General features: G+C 41.7%; 2 protein-coding genes across 4 annotated transcripts in view; one reads left to right on the top strand and one right to left on the bottom strand.

The window, feature by feature from the left end:
• Positions 1-2,543: 2,543 nt before the first annotated feature.
• LOC124147936 (XK-related protein 6-like) lies at positions 2,544-6,932 on the top strand. Its single transcript, XM_046518789.2, has 3 exons — positions 2,544-3,635; positions 4,823-5,025; positions 5,510-6,932. The coding sequence occupies exons 1-3, from the start codon at positions 3,085-3,087 to the stop codon at positions 6,130-6,132; spliced, it is 1,377 nt and encodes a 458-aa protein (XP_046374745.2). The 5' UTR covers positions 2,544-3,084; the 3' UTR covers positions 6,133-6,932.
• A 2,944-nt stretch (positions 6,933-9,876) lies between these two features.
• The window catches only part of LOC124147935, a 44,995-nt gene continuing 39,319 nt past the window's right edge, over positions 9,877-15,552 (bottom strand). For all 3 annotated transcript variants that reach the window (XM_046518787.2, XM_048399538.1, XM_046518788.2), the window contains exons 9-11: positions 15,088-15,250; positions 13,688-13,771; positions 9,877-12,139 (exon numbers count right to left, since the gene is read on the bottom strand). In XM_046518787.2, coding sequence (XP_046374743.1) covers positions 12,086-12,139; positions 13,688-13,771; positions 15,088-15,250 — 301 coding nt within the window. In that variant the 3' untranslated portion in view covers positions 9,877-12,085. The remainder of the gene's footprint in view (positions 12,140-13,687; positions 13,772-15,087; positions 15,251-15,552) is intronic.

Here is a 15,552-nt window from a genome sequence, read left to right as displayed (position 1 = left end):
TATGTATATCTTAAGTATAGTTTTGTCAAAATTATGTATGTGTGTATGTGTTTGTGTGTGTGTCCGGTAGTAGATAACTACAGAACTCACATCAGAACGCACAATTGTTAACCATACAGTTTAAATGGATAGAGAATTGCTACTTAAATATGTATATTCCTGTCTGAGCCTATACTATAATTGGATATCTAGTCTCTCCTGGCGGGAAAGTTAAACTATATTTTACAAGCACTTTAGCATTAAATTTAATTCCCGAAGACAGTTTGATCGAAAGTCATTATAAGAAACGAGTTGTTTTTAAAAAATATCTACGACGCATTTCATTTCTGTTGTCCAAGGAATGGGGTTACGGGTTAATGACGCTCTCGAAAGTCGTATATATGACTTAAGGTAGAGACATATATCTAATTCATCTGTATTTTGTAAGGGAAACATAACTGTGTACATGTACATCTTTTGTTTGCATAATGTGCATGCAACTTAACTGCATGAACATAATTGTGATCCCGAAATCGGACGAGCATATATTTTGCTTCAATTCCAAATCTAATGACCGAAAAAAATAATTCTTTGGACGTTGTAAAACAATACAAACTGGCTAATAAAACTGACAATTGTTTGTCAATATATTATCAGTTTTAAGATTGATGGAGGAATGAGGGGAGGATACTATGAACAAAATGAAAATATGAACAGTGAATCTGTATTCTGTGAATCTTGCTTATTTATTACACTACAAGAAAATATACAGGCTAAACGAGAAAAAAATACGTGTGTATTTTGTAACATATTTATCTACTACAAGATGTTTAGAAAATCTAATCATAAGAGGCAAAATAGCGGTGAGAATTACAGGAATGGATCACTAAATGTCAGCAAAAACCGTTTTAATGTACGGCATTATGGGAAATATCGCTTTCTCGCTCTATCGCTTTATCGCTCTATCGCTTTCTCGCTCTATCGCTTTATCGCTCTATCGCTTTCTCGCTCTATCGCTCTATCGCTTTCTCGCTCTATCGCTTTATCGCTTTATCGCTTTCTCGCTTTCTCGCTCTATCGCTTTCTCGCTCTATCGCTTTCTCGCTCTATCGCTTTATCGTTCTATCGCTCTATCGCTCTATCGCTCTATCGCTTCCTCTAATGACTAGTCATATGAAGGAATCGGGTGTTCTTTAACTTCTTTTGAATAGTATGTACTGTAAATCTTGAAATTAACGTTAGAGTTAATAATAGATGCAAACAAATTAGCGTAGACTTAATTACCGCATTCGACGTAATAAGCGCACAGGGCGCTCTCAAAATTAGAATATTATTTTGGTGTAAAAAAAGTTGAGTTGAAAGATGAATTTCGGGGTTTATGCTGACAGCCTGAAATGTTTATGTACGACAGATATATTTTTCCCGAATTTAATTGCCCATAATTAAGTGTGCATATAACGAGTGCTTATTATACGCGAATAAATAAGTCTTGTGTACATTAATCAATCGGGAGGGGTGCTTGGATTGTTCACTAGCCAATATATTAGCAAATAACGCTGTGGGCGTTTATTAGAGCGGGGCGCTTATTACGTCGAATGCGGCAATTAAACTTAGCATTTATGTCTCAGAAATGACTGTTGATAAGACGGCTTCACTGAACACTTTGAATAGCGGAAATACCAACTTGAATATAAAACCAATCAACTATCTATTTCCACATTACGGTTACTGAGAACAATATGTCATCCAAAAACTAGAAATTACATAACGAATATCCGGTAGTATTACCATTGCTTGGGTGAGGACTTCCACTTTGATGACATCTACTCCGCAAACAGAATAAGCATTGATATAAGCGTTGTTTTTAGGAAAACACTATTGCCTTTTAGGAAGTACGTACTACTCAGCGCTGTTGAGCGGTGTTATTTGCTATTTGTTTCGATACCTTGGCCTGGGGGCGGGGGATCCAATAGCTAAATAGGGCCTTAAATCAATCAAATTCTTTTTTACGCAGAAATACGTGGATTGTTATAAAAGCACCTATGTCTGTACTGTTAAATTATTTTTAAGTAGATAGTGAGAAAATTTCAACATTCTCCGTCCATAAGTATAATTGGAAATGCGACTTGGAAAAATCTCAGCCCCCCCCCCCCACACACACACATCAGCCCCCCGACCCCCCCACACCCCCCACCCCCACCCCCCCACCCCACCCCCCTCTCACACACACACACTGAGGACAATTCATTAATGTTGTTTTACGTATATACTTTTTATCGTATAGAAACACATGACGCATGCGACCCATATCGTGGCCAAGAGGGAATATTGCTGTACCGCGAGAAAGCGATAGAGCGAGAAAGCGAGAAAGCGAGAAAGCGATGTCCCCTCTCGGCAACCATAAATAGCTGGGTAGCTGTTCTGACCCGAGGTTCCCACGTGGTGTCTTTAGGAATATGATAACCCCGGCTAAACCCAGACACTGCCGACGCAACGCCTGTTCACTGGCTAATATCGCCGTTACACAGAAATATACCGCATCATGCAGTGCTGCGTTGGTGTAAGTTATTCATCCGTTGGCGGGTCTTTACTGCAGTGCAGGTCGCAATATCACAACGTGTGACCGTCCCGGGAAGGCCGTATAAACTGACGTTGTTGTGGGTTGAGATATAGCTACTTCAGGTATTCTTTTGTTACTTCTTTCAGCGCGTAACACACACACCACAAATGAACCGGCAGAGAGAATGACGGGTTAGGGTTACGTTTGCCACCCTGCAACACGATTCAACACCTAGCTAGCTGTTGTCTGATTCACAGCGTTTCCTGTCTTCCAAGGCTTCCTATATTACCTTCACATGCTACCTTCTCCTCAGGATTCGGCTAACTTGAGCCACTGGGTTCATAAACAGAAGGTTGCAGTTACGTCAAAAGTGTCGAAGCGATTCAGCAAAAACTCGCCAGTCGGGACCCCGGTTATACAGAACCCCACCTCCAAGACGAAAGCTGCCTGCTTACAAAGTGTCCTTTATTCGTTAACACGGAAATTCGTAATCGGAACGGATAAGGGAATAAACCGAGTGGGTCTGAGTGTCACTTCCGAGCGTCATGGAAGCACCGGATAGAAGCGAAGACCCTATGGTCATGTCAAATATACCTTTGTCAAGCCGGAATAAGGCTGTAACGCCCTATACTTATCTATTTGGGCCTGAATCAAAAGAAACAGCTGATGATACTGTGGACATAGGCATGAGTTACGTTGCGCCTCCAATAGGAAGAATGGCAGCAGAGCCAACCAAGGAGGAAAAATTCGCGTCCGAATTTGGAAAGGTGGGCGCTGTGTTCGGATTTATTGGGATTTTATTCTATGTTTTCGATGTTGGATCTGACATTCAGATGGCTGTGATGTATTTCATAGGAGGGGAGCTACTGTATGGGTCTGTGACGCTGGTTCTGATTGTTGTGCCATCACTGGTGATATGTGTGCTGGGGCTCATCTGGTATGCTGTGGACTACGACAAAGAACAGAAGGCACTGGATGAAGCAAAACGGGATGAAGACCCAAGTATGCTTGGAAAAGTGAAAGAGTTGCTAACACCAGCTTATTTGTGGCCGATAAGGGTCATCGTGACACTTCTACAATTTGGAATGGTATTCAGGTATGTAAATATTATTGTTAGATGATTGGTTCTCAGATTATCTGTTAAATGGTATGAGACTTGAACCAAAGAGTGTCCTTTGTCCGTCTGTTCATCCATCTCCAAAACTACTGATACTGTAAGTCTGCCTTGTTGGTTCCCTTTTCGAGTCCTATGCAGTGTTAAATTGTCACTACACATCTCCAGCATTGCTTGATGTTTGTAATGCGTGTTCCTGGCCAAACACGGGAATGTATGTAACGAAATCTTAAGCCCCCAAGTTAGGAAAGTGTGAGTGACTGTATTTTTTTCGACTAATTTAGCAATATTCCAGCAATATATCCTGAGGGGTGCGGGGAATATGTTTCACACTTGGAGAATCAAACCCAGGACTACAACGTGACAAGCGAACGGTTGAACAAATAGGCTGCTCTCCCACCCAAAGGAAAGGGTGACTGTTAGGGAACTTAGACGTTTTCGGTGTGCGTAAATAACAGTCTTTAAAGATACATGTTGGTACAAAAAACATCAACGTGAAGCTGTGCCACAATGTGTACAGAGGTTTCAACAATGGTCATAATAATGTGCAGATGGTCATTCATTTTAGATCATCATCGTCGTCGTCGTCATCATCATCATCATCATCATCATCATCATCATCATCATCATCATCATTTACACATTATTTCACATCGGTTACTGAAATATTCGTATTCTTTTTCAAAAACGAGGAAGGTGGAAATAATGCAGGTCTTGGCCATTTACCACTTCACTTCTAGTGACTGTAAACAAACAGGCTTGAGTGAGTCAGTTTTCTTTAACGTCTCTTTAAACAGTATTTCAGGGGGGAGTACTATGTGACGCAGATCTAGACATTTACCTCTTTGGCGAAGCCCACTAGCAGGGTTATGGTCCTGACACATGTAGAAATATTCAGAATGAAACTGATTCGAGCCCACGAATTCATTGGTTTATAAAACGCGCAAATCTGCACTGCGAAACGCGGCGCCTTAGATCACCGGGCCACATTTGAAATAATAAAAACATATAGTTTTAAGTCCATTTTTATACCTAGTGCGATGGAATTCTGTGTGTAGCAAGTGCTTGTTAGGGCCTCCACCCACCAGATATATTTATTGTAATATCCATGACCACAATGAACATAACTTAGTTTAATCATCAAACACAATTCACTTCCACTGTTTCAGGATTTACGAGTATTTAAAGAGTGGTCGCAAGTTCATGGAGACAAAGGGCCCGAAGAAGAAGGTCTACTATTGGCGGGTGATGTGCCAAGATGTGAATGTGTGTCTCCTGCAGCTGTTTGAGAGTTTCCTGGAATCGTCTCCACAACTCACCTGGCAGCTGTATGTGTGGATCACGCTGAAGCCGGAGGAGGATGTGGTGGGATGTAAGCATGGAGTGTAATTCACTTACGTTTTTCTTTGTCATGTATTTTTACAAGAATCACTGACCAAAAACCTTCCTTTAACATAATAATCATTGAATGAAATTAACGTGAATCAATCACTTTCGGGATTCCTCCCACATGAAGGTGGCGCGCCGTGACATAACTCAACTACTATTCAAAGCGGCGTTACACATAATCCACTCACTCACTCAATATATGGGAGGGAAGTTTCAATGGCTATGATGAATCATTGCATCAAAATTTAAATCTTTATTTTGCAAGTCACAAGTATTGGGTATTCTGATGTGGTGAAAATTGACAGACATGATCGTAAGGTATATAGAAGACATTGTTGGGTGCTTAGATGGCATATTACATAAGGTATGTAGATTACGTGGGATGCTCAGTGGGTCATATGGTTCCCTGGTTGGGGGCTAGGTATATAGGCAGGATAGTAGATGACGCTCTCCTCTATTTCTTGCAGTATCAGGACGTGTTATAGGACTGCTCTCCTCCTGGATATCGCCGACAATGAGTCTGATGCTTTATCACCGAGCTATCAGGTTTTCCAGAGCTCGAGATGGTTTCAAGCCAATGACGTTTAGATCCATCCCTTTCTATTTGATATGGCGGGCATGTGAGTTGGGGACGCGCGTTCTATGCATATCTCTGTTCGCGTCTTCCTTCCAAGCGAGTGTGTTAGTCCCTGTCGGGGTCCACTGGTTCTTAATTTCTGCCTGGCTCATGTGCCAGGAGGTCAAGTTCTACGAAAAGAATCCACGACTTGATAAAGTTTTTGACGTCATATGTGGCTTCGCTATGATATTTTGTTTCTTGAACCCGAAAAAAGGCCATTCAAGGTTTAGGTGTTTACTATTTTACATTCTATTTTATGTTGAAAATGTTGCAATGTTGACGGTTTGGTTTTTGTATCCCACCAATGTTGCGGAATGGTTCCATGTTGGGGGCTTCATTGCTATTTTGGCGTTGGCGTTTTTGCATGTACTCTTTCTATTGCTATATTACATGTGTTTCCATCCATCTGATGAAGACATCAACTATTGCTTGTCGTGGAATGAGGTTACGCTCTACAAGCTAATTTGTTAATGAAGTTCCGTTCATCTGACCAAAGGTCAAGCATTTTTATGTTATGGCCTGATTATCCGTTGTCGTCTTCTCAGAAACTAGTTTGTTTGTTTGTTGTTTAACAAACATAGTCGCCTTTTACGGCAAGCATGGGTTTCTGAAGATCTATTCCACCCCGGATCTTCACGGGTCCAGAATCTAGTGGACCAATGAAGTTGACATTTGTTTGATCACGAAATGGCGACTATGCTTGTCGTAAGAGGCGTCTAACGGGATCGGGTGGACAGGCTCACTGACTTGGTTAATGCATGTCATCCTATCCCAATTGCGTGGGTCGATGCTCATGATGTCAATCACTGTACTGTCTGGTCCAGACTCGATTATTTACAGACCACCGTCATGTAGCTGGAACATTGCTGAGTGCGGCGTTAAACAACAAACACCACCACACCTGAAATGACGAGACCTATATTCGTACAAGAGGCTCCAATTAGAACAACAAATCATTCCTGGTCATTATGAAGATTTGTGGAATTCTAAACGTTATGGTACATGGGAGTACACACTGTTGTTATTCTGTTTGTTTATAACAGTTTATGTTTTAAAATATGTTACCACTGGTAGTGTATTGTACCCGGTATTTAAGTATTGACTTCAACATGTTTTGCGTTTATGGAGGTACACACGTATACAACCGGTATGCATACGGTGTTGGTGCCAATTGTGCAAGGCAGCTTTTACTTTTATTTGAGAAATAAACGAAGAGTGGGAATTCTATTCAGGGAGTCATCATTATTAAAATTAGGGTAACTATTATTGAAGCTTGCACATTTTATCAACATCCTTAAAGAGGCTGTACATAATGACGATATCTTATAAGAAATTAACGACTCGTGGTTGGTGTTTATCGTACAATGTAACACTGCAGGGAGAATAAACAATGAGGGCCGCAGACCCAAGTGGTTTATTCTCCCTGCGGTGTTTTATTGTACGATAAACACCAACCACGAGTCGTTAATTTCTTATGAGATATCGTCATTATGTACAGCCTCTTTAAGGATGTTGATAAATGTGCAAGCTTCAATAATAGTTACCCTAATTTTAATAATGATGACTCCCTGAATAGAATCCGTCGGCAATGACGGACAAGTCCATTTTATGAACAGGTGGGTTAAGTTTGGTATTTCCCGCATATTCTCACAATCCTCACGTCGATTTTATTTCGAGCGCATATTCGAATCTCCACAAATGACGTAATGGTAGAACAATGTTTCATCGTGAAACAAACCACGTTACGTTCTTCATTGCTCTTTGCCGTTTATCGCGAAACCATCTTTTATAACTCCATAAACGCCCCCAAATTATTATTATTATAAATACGTCAACATAAATAACTTCGCAGACTGCCAAATCATTAACACTTAAACAACTGAAGACAACAAGATGGACGTCGCTGACGTCAATAATGCAACACAAAGCCCTGCCTATTTTATTAACAGCCATCAATCAGTATCAGGAAATAGTTGCCCCACAGTGGGCGTGGCCTAGTTATGGGGTTATAATTAGCTAACCACAGAAACACTTATTGAATAATTAAACATATTTTTTCTGCCCTGTGTGTTTTTTGTTTTATTATTCATGTATAATTCCCTCTACCCCCTTCTTGCAGTCTGTATAATACGAGGGGTGACTGGAAGGTTCCGAGCCCTACTGCGAAGGATGCGTGTTACACCCTGACCAGTTTACATGCTTTACGTCAGTACTTAAGTGTCCATGCTTACAGGCTGTATTGGAACCAAATACACGGCCAGGCAACATATTTCTGCAGGCATCAATATGACTACCTATTTTCTGTTCATGGAAATGGACAAATGTGGCTACCACGCTGTGCTCAAGTTTCTCCATTAGCCACCAATGCCTGCAACTGCAACGAATTTTGTTAATTCCCTTTCCACTGTTAAGAGGTGAAGATGGAAAGAAAGAGCCTCGAAGATGATCTAAGATCAGGAGAACCTTCAACTGCCACCAGGAAGGAAAATGTTGATAAAATAAATGATATGATTATGTACGATCGACGACTCACTACAAAGTACGTAACCAATTCAGTAGGCATCTCTCATGAGAGAACCGCCTCCGTGGTCTAGTGGTAGAGCCCTCCGCCCGGAGAGCCTAAGTTCCGAGTTTCGATCCCCGGCCGCGTCATACCAAAATACGTTAAAAGATGGTACCCCTTGTTACCCTGTCTGGCGCTCGGCATTAATGGGCTAAAAAAAGGACTGGTCGGCACGGATTCGGGTATTGATGTTAAACTGCGGCATGGTATTTCAGTAGGGTAGCACTATAAAATCGGTATTAGTCCAGACACACACACACACACACACACACACACACACACACACACACACACGTCGCTATATAAGTGCAATAATCGTGGACACGACGTTACATCCCATTTCACTTCACAGGTGCTCGCGAAAAGAGTATGCAAGAGTAGATAATCGAGACTGCTTATTGACGTTTTATGTTTACAAGCGCATTGGTTGTGTGCGCATTGTTTACAAGCACACTGAACCCGGTCAATAAAATAATTCATCTTTTGTTCCAGACAACCAACGTCTGACCAACTTTCTATCCAAGTTGTTTTTTTCCCCAGTACTTCAGCCTATACAGATTTCCAATGCAGACAGCGGCCCACAGAGCGTTGACATATTACATTAGAACAAGTACACTCAGATGTTAAAAGCACACTGGCAATACCTTACAAGAGTGAGTGAGTAAGTGAGTTGGGTTTAACGCCGCTTTTAACAGTATTCCAGTTATATCACGGCGTGTCAGCTTAATGTGGGAGGAAAACCCGAAGTGGTGCAGGTCTCAGACGTTTACCACTTCGGTGAAACCCACGAGCACGGGTATGGTGCTGACAAACCTAGAAACATAATCGGGGCAAACCGGGATTCGAACCCACAATCAAAGGTTTCTGGTGTGCCAAAGGGACGCAACTCTGCACAGCGAATCGCGGCGCCCTAGACGACTGGGCCACCCGTGCCCCCCACCCTGCAAGAAACAATAACTAGTATAGAATGAACTTTGACACCTTCTAACTTGGCGATGCTTAGATTGTACTTAAGTGTGCATATTATTGCCTTGTGAAGAATCAGTGCAAGACACGGAGGCGGTCTCAGTCGATGGGGCGCCTCCTAATTGTTATGTGCTTATAGTCCCTATCCGATATCCGTCTTAATCCAAAGTCATTAAATAAACAGTTTTAAGATTTATGCCTACGTGTTAACCTGTGTACCTGTATATAATGTAGATACTCGGGTCGACTGGTTTTCCGACTGCTTGTGTTGGACGATCGCGAGCAGGATGTTCCACTCGTGGGAATTGCCCGGATGTTGAGCTGGGACTCGTTTCATCTCATGTATGCCTTGGCTGGAAACTCAGCTCATTGTTTATTTGTGTATTAAATGTCCAGTGATGCCGATGTTTTTCTTTATTCCCCAGCACGGTGTAAAAATGACATAAGATGTTTAGCAAAACCTATATTTGTTCTAAGATGTGTAGGGGCGGCCGGGTAGCCTAGTGGTTAAAGCGTTAAATCGTCACGCCGAAGACCCGGGTTCGATTCCCGACATGGGTACAATGTGTGAAGCCCATTTCTGGTGTCCCCCGCCGTGATATTGCTGGAATATTGCTAAAAGCGGCGTAAAACCATACTCACTCACTCACTCTAAGATGTGTAAAGGACTGAGGCTGAGCCAACTATTCTTTCCTTCAAGTGTTTATTTTCCACGTTTACCATCACTACACAAAGGTAGTGTATATTATATAAAGTAATTGTCTAAAGAACATGTGTATCAGATATGTACAAACATATTTCAAAACAAGGCAATATTCAGGCATAGGCATATATAGGTATTATAGCAACGGTTAGTGAATCAATGCTTGCCAGAACAATTCTTCAGCATCTGGAGTCAAAAGAAAACTACATTAGACCACAACAATTTATAAAAATTGTTCTTTCCCATACTTCTTTATCATTTCTTGCTTTCAAGGATTTTTGTCAAGACACATTTTCATAGCTCATCCCCGTCAACTGATTGAATAGCAATTAGATGACAAAGTCGATATTTTTTATATATTGTTTTCTATCTTTCTAACCTCAGGGTTTTTTTCAAGGCCCAATTCAATATTCTCACCTTTATTAGGCCCAGTTGATCAGTAGCAATGTTTCCAAGAGTGAGTGAGTTAATATTTAACGTCACATCGTCATTATTTCAGCCATATAGCGACTTGTTTCCAAGAAGATGAGAAGAACGGATAAATAACATGTTGTGGCCAACAATAGTTATTACTATTTATTTATTTCACTTGTATTTTAGGTAACGGATCATAAAAGTACCGAGAGATAAAGAATCTTCAAAGGATACATTGAGGCAATAATGTGAATTCAGGCCATTAACCCATGAAGAGGATCGTATGACATTGTTTAAATTTAGACGATTGATATAGTTTGTGATCATTACTGACCGTACACAATAATGATTTTACTATGATTCTACTTTAACAATACACAGGATATAAAAATACAAATCTGGATGACATTGAAACTGTATATGAAGTATGCGTTCTATGTACAAGGGTATCTTACAAACAGCAGATGTATTGAAATACAAACACAATGTTGAACACCGTCTGGCCCTACACACATGTCCACAGACCCTATACACATGTCCACAGACCCTATACACATGTCCACAGACCCTATACAAATGCTGCGATCATAAGGTAAAGATGTATGTACAAAGCTTTAAACGTATAAATAGGAATTATTATTTTATATCGCCATTGTGTCTATCGTATACAACCATTCTGCACGGTATATTGATATATGCTAAGTAGCAGTGAAGTACAATGGACGTGTTTCAAAAAGTTGCTTTGACCAATCACTGACTTCGTTACATCAATTGTTAGATAACTTAACAGACTGTAAAAAGGAGCCTTGTCATAAAGGGGGTCCCGTGTGCGAAATACGCATCAGTCGGAAAGCGCACGTTAAATCTCCAAAGTAAGTAAGTAAGTAAGTAAAGGGGGTCACATTTCAATACATCATTACGCGCGATTGGGTTAGAGGTGGTGTATAAATGTTTCTGATTGGTTTACAAATATAATCAATCAAAATGGGAAATTGTACGACTATCAGAGTGTCACATTACTTGAACAGGTAAAAATTGCCCTACCTTCACTTCAATACATGACGTTCAAAGATACAATAAACTCCCCGATTTCTTTGACAAAGTTCCTATTCACATATCAATATTCAAATAAACAACCCCATTGGTATACATTTACCTAAATGATATAATAGAGTTAAGAGCCAATCAAGTAATGTTTGTAGTGTTATTCGACCACGTTTTCAAGTATGAACTAGTTTTAAGAGCTGGTTGTATCAGAAACCATGGCCATGTGGAGAACAACTTCTTGAAACATTTCCACAACTGCGTCACAATAAATGTCTGAATACGTACTGGCATGTCAGTAATTGTTATTTCTTCATGTTCTCTTTGAGGAACACAAATAAAGTAGTACACTGAGCACGTTCTCTTGTTCAGAATATAACGGGCAAACTGAGAGATCGTCTTTCAAGAGTTATCTCCCTTCCACTGATGCCTGTTGACCGTCAGCTTCTTTGAGACAGGAATTCTTTTTTCATTTTCAGACTTGCTGTACGTTAATGCGGAAGGAACAAGAGAGGTTCAGTGTTGGTAGAGTCCTGCTAATGACCGGTCAATCATTTGAAAAGAAGTGTTTAACCACGTCTTCTGGGAAAGAAGATTACTCATATTTGTCAAATTTTCTCTCGCACTGTAAGAAAGTGATTTTAGGATTTTTAGTTTGCGGTCCAGACAGCAACACTGCACTATCTTTCATTCAAACTGCAAACATGGAATTGGTGAGTTCCTGTGATCAGCGCTTAATGTCTGGAGGCTGGACGGATGTTTAATGTTGAGCTACTGTAGGCCTGGTTCTGAAATGAAATAATTTGTTGAATAAACGAAAACCAAGTACAAAGGCAAGAACGATAAGATTACGATATAATATGAAATCTCCCTCGTGAAGGTCTGGGTTAGAATTTATCTTCAGCGACACATGGTTGTTAAAGGCTACTAGGTGAGGTGAGGTGAAATTGGGTTTAACGTCGCGTCCAAGATTATTGCACTTATATAGCGATGTGTGTGTGTGTGTGTGTGTCTGCTTGTACTAGTCTGGACTGATGCCGATTTATAGTGCTAGCTCACTGAGATACCATGCCGCAGTTTAACATGAATACCCCACTCAGACACAGTATACTGACTCCGAGCAGACCAGTCCTTGATTTAGCCCCTTAATGCCGAGCGCCAGACAGTGTAACAACAAGTACCATCTTTTAACGTCTTTTGGTATGACGCGGCCGGTGATCGAACCCCGGACCTTCCGCTCTCCGGGCGGACGCTCTACCACAAGACCACGGAGGCGGCTAAAGGCTACTGACGGGATGGGGTCGCCAGGCTCTGATTTAGTTAACGCATGTCATCGTATTCCTTTTGCGTAGATCGATGCTTATGAGGTTAATCACTGGATTGTCAGGCTAAGATTCGATTATTTACAGACCGTCGACATACAGCTGGAATATTGCTGAGCGCGGCGTTAAACAACAAACAAACAAACAAACAAACAAACAAACAACGAGAGAAAATAAGAAAGAAACAGCTGGTGTCAGCAATGTGATAGGGTGGGAGTGAAGTGTTAAAGTAACTCAGGAAGTGGGTGGAATACGTGGGAGGGGGTTGTGTGAGTGCGTTCCTGGGGGGTAAAGTGGGGGCGATAGAGATCGAGTGAGTGAGGATGACGTTTAAGGGGCTTAGTTAGTGAGGGAGTAAGGGAGTGAGTGATCGATTGAATGAGTGAGTTGGGGTAATAGCGCAGCAAGGAGAGGTGAGGTGAGGTGAAATTGGGTTTAACGTCGCGTCCAAGATTATTGCACTTATATAGCGACGTGCATGCACGTGTGTGTGTGTGTGTGGCTGCTTGTACTAGTCCGGACTGATGGCGATTTATAGTGATGGCCACTGAGAAACCATGCCGCAGTTTAACATGAATACCCCACTCAGACACAGTATACTGACTCCGAGCCGACCAGTCCTTGTTTTAGCCCCTTAATGCCGAGCGCCAGACAGGGTAACAACAAGTACCATCTTTTAACGTCTTTTGGTATGACGCGGCCGGGGATCGAACCCTGGACCTTCCGCTCTCCAGGCGGACGCTCTACCACTAGACCACGGAGGCGGTCAGCAAGGAGATAGGGGGTTGTATGAGTGTGTTGATGTTGGGGTAATAACTGAGTGAGGAAGGTGATTGATTGTGTAGTAGATTTAGTCGAAGGGGATTCGATAGAGAAGAGAAGTGAATGACGGACGGGGTCCAGTGAGTGAGGAACTGTGTGAGAGAGAGAGAGAAGGATGGAGGAATGAGTGAGTGCGAGAATCAGAAGTGGGACCACAAGGTCGGTCAAATGGATACTCTGTTGTATATTTACCCCGTATGCAGGGTAGAATCTTTTCTTGGCGTCGTGTGACCGCGGGAGCGGCAGCGTCTCGGCATGAACGTAGTCATCCATCATCTGCAGCAACAACGACAACATCATCAACATCAGGGGTATACAGGGGGAGGATATGTGGAGATCAGAGCCGTGTAGAGACCAGAAGTAACTCGTGATGTAAACATGAATTATATCTCCATACATTGTTAGTGAGTGAGGAAGGTTTTACGCCGCTTTCTTTTTCAGTTGTCCAGCCACATCACCAGAAATTGGCTTCAGTCATAGAACTCATGCTGGTAATCGAACTCGGGACATCGACGTGACGATCAAACGCCTTAACCACAGGGCTATTCAACCGCTCTGCATCACTATATTAAGGTGCCCGGCTGAGAGTCCATGAGTATGTGGGCACAAGACCTGTTTGACACTCCCTGAACCATGTTATTTTCCCTTCTGCTCAGCCCTTACTGTAATGCTATAGCCCTAAATGAAGCAAGTCTCGATTTTCTGAAATTTCCATATCACTGGGGATCCTTTTCAGTTCAAGTGTAGTTTTCATCAAAGTTATAAACTGCCAGTCAAAAGAAAGAATACGCTTGAAAATTGTACTTGACTAAAAAGTTACAAACTACATGTATATCGAAACGTTACTAGGCTGAAAACGGTCGCCGAAACACTGTCAACTTAAGGCCCGAAACACTGTCAACTTAAGGCCCGAAACACTGTCAACTTAAGGCCCGAAACACTGTCAACTTAAGGCCCAAAACACAATCTAAACCGTCATCAAATACATCTCCATCGAATCGTTGTTTGTTTCATATGACCGGCAGTTAATAGTTTCAGAGACGAAGCGTCAGGCCACTAGGTCAGTAGTTTACTATTGCATGCTTCATAAATAAACATACACCCCCCTACCCCCTCTCTTAAACCTAATTCCAATCCCAACTACGCATAGAAATTTAGGAATGATTATTTTTCAGCCAAGTTGACACATGTCAGAAAAGTTTCCCACCAGGGTATTGTACTGCTGTCAAACCAATGGCACATGTTCATATCAGGGATCACATCAGCGAATCAGGGATTGAGCCCCCGCCACTGTTTCCTGTCAGCTCGCAACACTACGTTGCACCTTAGGCCACTCTGGAATGTATCACATCCACATCGTTAAAGGTAGACATCGAACAGCCATTTCATGAAAAAAAGACTTGGGTGTATGCCAAAAATACTCGAATATTGTTGTTTGTGAGATTTAGACAACGTGCTGTACTGCTACTGTGCAGGAAGAGAATTCCACTGTGACGTATTGAGGCCACGTGTAAGTTTAGATCCTCCAGCCTTTTAGTATGACTCGATGACTATCTTTAAGTATATATGTGTGGTTACTAAGATACACTTACATATTCATCTACGTAGCGTATAGGTTCCGACACATAGCTCCATCTCCTCGTGTCCCTAGGGGGTAGTTCATATGGGCGTGTCCCATCCATCCACACCCGGGGTAGCTTAACCACACTGGTGTCTAAACTCCCCACTCCAACAGTGCTGGATCGGCTGGATTTTCTAGAGATTCCAAAAGATTTTGTGAGCGAAATATTAAACAAGGCCGATGATAGTTATCCTAACAAAAGCGACAAAACCATTTCCATAATCATAAGAAACTATATTATAAGCATGTGTTCATGAATTACAATCAAATAGATACCGGGTATCATGAGGGTATCGTGCCCAACTGGGTCCACTCGTCACAAACACATCCAAAGGCAAGTTAATTGTTCGCCAGAAATAAAACCATGGGAAAATGTCCGCCACATGTTTACATAAAAACGTTTTGAAAGCCTTTTAGCAAGAATCGTTTGACAAAG

The sequence above is a fragment of the Haliotis rufescens genome, unplaced genomic scaffold (assembly GCF_023055435.1).
Source record: "Haliotis rufescens isolate VD_foot unplaced genomic scaffold, xgHalRufe1.0.p SCAF_2, whole genome shotgun sequence".
In the NCBI taxonomy this organism is placed as follows: domain Eukaryota; kingdom Metazoa; phylum Mollusca; class Gastropoda; order Lepetellida; family Haliotidae; genus Haliotis; species Haliotis rufescens.
This window is presented reverse-complemented; position numbering and strand designations above follow the sequence as displayed.